At 33.2% G+C, this 5,577-nt stretch overlaps 1 protein-coding gene across 1 annotated transcript; it reads left to right on the top strand.

The window, feature by feature from the left end:
- The first annotated feature begins 879 nt into the window (after positions 1-879).
- On the top strand, positions 880-5,373 carry LOC125777174 (uncharacterized). The gene is made up of 2 exons (XM_049451443.1): positions 880-1,431; positions 2,398-5,373. The coding sequence occupies exons 1-2, from the start codon at positions 1,305-1,307 to the stop codon at positions 2,877-2,879; spliced, it is 609 nt and encodes a 202-aa protein (XP_049307400.1). The 5' UTR covers positions 880-1,304; the 3' UTR covers positions 2,880-5,373.
- The last annotated feature ends 204 nt before the right edge of the window (positions 5,374-5,577 follow it).

The following is a 5,577-nucleotide window of genomic DNA, read 5'->3' as shown; positions in this document are numbered from 1 at the left end:
CTCTTTGCATGCCCTGCCAACCCTACCTATCTAACACGGGGTTTGATAATCGTTGGAACAACAACAACAAGGCTCTCAGTTGTCGCTCTCTTTGCCAACGGCAGTACAGAGGAGAGGAGAGGGGAGAGGATGCCACTAATATGTATAATGTAAAATTATTCAAAGTTCTAACAAACTTGACACCATGTTCAGATCGAAAATTCAAAGGGATTAGATTACATTTAATTACAATTCCTAATCAGCCCGTTCTCACTGCCGTTGGTAAGATGAAAAACAGCTGTTTTTTGCCATCCAAGAATTCACATCGCTTAATATTTATTAAAAGAAAACATTGTCATATAGTATTTTTTAATAAAAGCCGTATTCCTTTAAATCTTTCCATATAAAGGAAATAATGGACGAATTTTTTCATTTGGGAAGTCGATTTTCATGTGAAATTAGATTCATTGCTTTAAAGAAAAAATAGTTTGTTTACATCTTTTTCCCCTTGTAGTGTCTAAATCGGCTGCGATAATGTAATCGATTTTCAATGCCGACAAGAAGATGGCGCAAAATCAGAGTCGCACAGAGAGATTTAGCGTGGATCAGTTTCAAATCATTTCGATGAAGTGATTTTGAACTGTCATTTTTTTATGGCGAAATCTTGATAAATTTATAGCATTAGTAGGATAAACCACTCATCAGCCGAAATCGTGTGATTAAGTGTCGGTCTGAACATGGTATGTCGTTATTTTACATATTTAGCTAAAAATATCTCTGATATATCATTTGTAACAACAATTTATAATTTAAGATAAATAAATTTATTTATTTAGTGTTAGGGTGAACGGTTCCCACATTTCCAGTGATAGAGGAATTGGGCATCTCTTTATATTTGGTATACACTGTCATGTAAAACGAGCAACGCTTCCCTGCAAGACGGGTAGCTGTTAGCAAACGTGTAAGCGACTTGTTATTGTTCACTTTTGTTAAAATATTTGTTACTTTTGTTCAGAGAGTGGGAAAAGAAATAACACATAGCTATTTGATGTTCAATAGTTATCTCGCTCTAACCAATGGCAAATATCGCATGCTACCTTATTCTAACAGAATACATATATTAGGCTACGTTTATGACCGAGCGTATTCGCGTCGCGCGATGCGATGAAAATCGCTACTAGCGATCAAATACATAAATCCATACGGAGGTGTTTATCGTGCAGCGATTCAGCGAAAAGCGGTTTCAGCGAAAATGGAGCGACTGCTAGCGAAGAAAATCAGCGATCAAAATTTTTGATTCAGTTGAGCGAATCGCGTTAAACACGATGAACAAATTTATTGAAAAAGTGCGAAATAAAGAATGTTTGTGGAATCTGCCTCATCCAGATTATCATAATAGAAACAAAATCAGAAAAGCTTGGGAAGAAGTAGAAAAAGAATGCGGTTTGGAAGGTAAGTAATAGTATTATTTTATTTTTATGTAATAAACAACCTATACTTAAGTGAATATAACATTTTTTTGAACAAAATATTCCTTAAAATTGTTTCGTATAGTCGTAGCATCTTCAGAGCTTCTGTTATACAGCCTCTGCTTATTCATATTTATGGGAATAGTTTGCTGAACTTGCATTAAGGTTTGCATACAAACTCCCTCTTTATCAATTATAATATTGTGTAGCAAACAAATAGTTTTAACAAATAGTTCTGCACCATAAATATCAGTCTCGATTGATTTGGCTAGTAAACGCCATTTGTTTGTAATAATACCAAAAGCACATTCAATGGATTTTCTGGATTTAGATAGCATTGTGTTGAATAGTTCAGAGTCATTGTTCACATTTGTTTTAGAATATGGGCGCAATAAATATTTTCTGAGTGGATATGCTTCATCCCCAAGCATTACGAATGGTGCTGCAATTTCTGTGCCTGGTAGATTCCGCTCTTCTGTAATTTCATATTCTCCAGTTTCTATAAGCTTATGTAATGTTCAAGCTTCACAAATGCCACCATAACTCTGTTTGCCATATGCTCCAAATTAAATGGCAGTAAACTTGTAGTCAGCACAGGCAACGCCTTGTAAAAAGATGGAAAAAAAGTGTTTGTAGTTGAAAAACATGCTGTCAGAATGCGGTGGCCTTTTGCAACGAATATGTTTGCCGTCAATACTTCCAATGCAATTCGGAAATCCCCATTTGGAGTAAAATTCGTCTGCTATTTTTATCAATTCTTTATTTGTTTTGCGATTCAAATGTTTGGAAACCAGAGACGTCCAAAGGGCGGCACATACTTCTCTACTAATTTTGGCCACTATAGCAATTCCTATGCGATAAGGAAAAGCCAAAGATCGGGATGAATTTCCCGTTGCTAAAAACCTGAAAATAAATTTAAACGAAATTATTCTTTTTACATGTGTTTCAGCTGGCTCTGGTGCAAAAGAATGGAGAAACTTGAAAGACTCCTATCGTAGAGAACTTCGTAAGGAAAATGTGGTGGCTTCAGGCAGCGCTGCAATGCCGCATTCAAAATGGACACATTTTAAGGATATGTGTTTTTTACAAGATATTATGGAATCGCGCTCCATGCCAGGTAACTTGATCAATGAAACAAGTTGTGATGAATTGGTGGAACTTGATGATGAAGATAAATCGGAAACTCCTGAATCCATAAAATTGATGCAGCCTACACCTAAAAAATTAAAGAAAAAACTTACAGAAAGCTCAGCGTTTTTGGAGTTGGAGGAAAAGAAGCTTAAGCTCCTAGAAAAAAGCAACGATAAGGAGGATGATGATTACCATTTTCTTATGAGTTTCAAAAAATACATGAAAAATATGGGTGAAGAAAAAAAACTTTCGCATAAAAATGCGGGAGGTTCTGTACGACATCATGTACGGCAGAGATAATCAGGAATCGGCTACACCAGTTTCTTTTATTAGTTATGTGAGTAGCAGCCCAAATATTGAAACGCAGGACTCAAACAGCTTCATTTTTCCAAATGCGCAAAATTTTAATTAAGCTACTTAATATTAATGTGTGTAATATTATATTAAATACATACTTACATATGTAAGTGAATAAGTATAAGTATTGAAATTGAATGAAAATTTATGTATTGGATACATAATATTGTATATTACTTACCTTATGGTCAGTGCGAGCGTTTCTGCAGCATCAATTGGTGTTTTCTGATTTCTAGTATTTTTTTCTATATGTTTGGATATATTATTCAAGATATAATTAAACGTGTCTATTCTCATTCAGTAATACTCCATAAATTTCTCAGGATATTGTAGAAGGCGGGTGTGCAAATGATGGAACTCTCCATGGCTTTTGCGTTCTTTGCAAATTGAATGCTTTTAGAATCTTTTCTGTTTACAAAATCTTAAAATCTGCTGACGCACTAAAAGACTACTTTCTGTAAGCAAAATTTTACGAACACGTGCACACATGTCTTTTTTTAATGCAAAGTAAAAGAAACTACGAACGGAGTTATAAATTTTCAATCGCTTCTGATTTCGCTGTACTGTAAACGCTCAATCGCTAGCGATTACGATGGCGAAACCGGTGGTAGCGATAGAGCGATTTTCATTGCATCGCGCGACACGAATACGCTCGGTCATAAACGTAGCCTAAGTTAGCAAATCTCTTCACAGTATGTTACGGGTAAAAAATTCTTTTGTTAGCGCATAGCATACCTATGTGTTATGGATAACAAAAAGTATTTGTTACCCGAATATCTGTTAGTGTTATTATTTTCGTTATCAGTTTGTTATCTATAACATATAAACATGTTAGCAAGAACAAGCAGTAAAAGCGCTATCTGTTACCTATTTGTTACTTCTAGCAAATTCAATTCTTTTAAATAAAACTTAGTTTGTTTATTATTTCGCTTTATTTAATAATAAAATCAAAATAATAAAATATTTACTTAAACAAATCATTTGACTATTATTATTACATTCAGCAGAAAAATAATACAAATTAAGTTTGTTTCAGTATAAACATTATAATTCTAAATTCATATTTATAAAAGTAAAATTAGTAACTTCAACTTAAAACTAGTATGTACAATTGAGAACTAATATATACAACTTAAAACTAATATGTGCAACTTAAAACTAATTTGTACAATTTAAAACTAATATTCACAACTTAAAACTAATATGTACAACTTAGAACTAATATTTACGACTTAACACTAATATATATAAGTGATAATTAGAAAACTTATATTACTTTTGCTTTAAGTTTATGCTTTTTTTGCTTAAAACGATTGTGACTTAAAACCACAAATCTCCGGAGCTCCCCACAGATAATGTTTTTATCCTTGTCAGAAAATATATCTAAAATGAAACAGTATAAGTTAAGGCATTCAAATATATATCAGTAAAAAAACCTACCAAAAACTAACCCTACGACCTTTAGCTTTAGTAGGGATCCCTTCTCCTTGCGCCCCTCTAAATTGTAGTGGTACATTAGATCGTCAGAAAACATACCACGCAGTACGCCACACTGCCTTTTGCGCCCTTTGACTTCAACATTAACCGCATCTGTAAAAGAAAAAAATACAGTAAATTATATTACAATCGCATAATATTTAAAAACGAAATATTTACCATAGCATCCGTGCTTTCCCTTTGTGAAAGTTTGTCTTCCACGAAGCGCACGTGCTCTTCCGATGACAGGGGCAGTTTCGAAGCGAGTAATGCTCGTTCTCCAAGTCACCGGTGATGCGGCTAATTGAATGATGCGTCTTTGCCGCTATGACGCGGCATTCGCGCAATAATTTACTTTGTGCCTGCACCTCGGTATTTTCTGGCATCTAGAATATTAAAATATAAAAATTAGCTTCTGTTTTAATGTGGTAATGTAATACTGCGTTACTTACCTTGTCTGTTAGGGACTTTTCAATGGCAGTGAGTCGGGTCTCAATGGCATCTAGCTTCCGAATTATATCTGAAAAACATAAATGTATTTTTATAAAGCAAATACTAATACATTTATATAATAATACATTATACCTGCATGGCCGCCAAAAATGGTGACGGTACCACAATTTGTAATGGTTATACTCGAGGAGCGCAAACGAGGTTTTAAGTTATTTTTTTAAACACTTTATCTGTAAAAAAATATTATTAAAAAATGAAAAATATTTATGTTCAATACAACCTCTACGGGGGCTCATCGGATAGAAATCAAATATCCACGTCGCAAACTGAAAAAAAAAGTATTAAGTAGTCATTTAATTAAAAAATACCGATTAAAAATGTGAACTAATTTATAAAATGAAATGTTAGTACTTTATATTAATAATATTTTAAAGTTAAGTAGTTTATTGCAACAAATATTAGTTTGAAAAAGATTTTTGATTTGTAAATACTTACAAATAATATATTACAGGAGGAAAATATATTTGAGAAATGTCTTTTTAAAAGAGAATATCTACTTCTTAATTAATTTTTCTATAATGAGAAAACATTATAAGGGAAACATTTACTGATTTACCGAATAATAGTATTTCTGTTTAGGACTCACAATTTAACGTTTTTCTACTTGCGAAATATCTTCTTGAGATCAACATCCAAGAGTTGTGTATTTCAG

This window comes from Bactrocera dorsalis, chromosome 3 (assembly GCF_023373825.1).
Source record: "Bactrocera dorsalis isolate Fly_Bdor chromosome 3, ASM2337382v1, whole genome shotgun sequence".
NCBI classification, from domain to species: Eukaryota; Metazoa; Arthropoda; class Insecta; order Diptera; family Tephritidae; genus Bactrocera; species Bactrocera dorsalis.
This window is presented reverse-complemented; position numbering and strand designations above follow the sequence as displayed.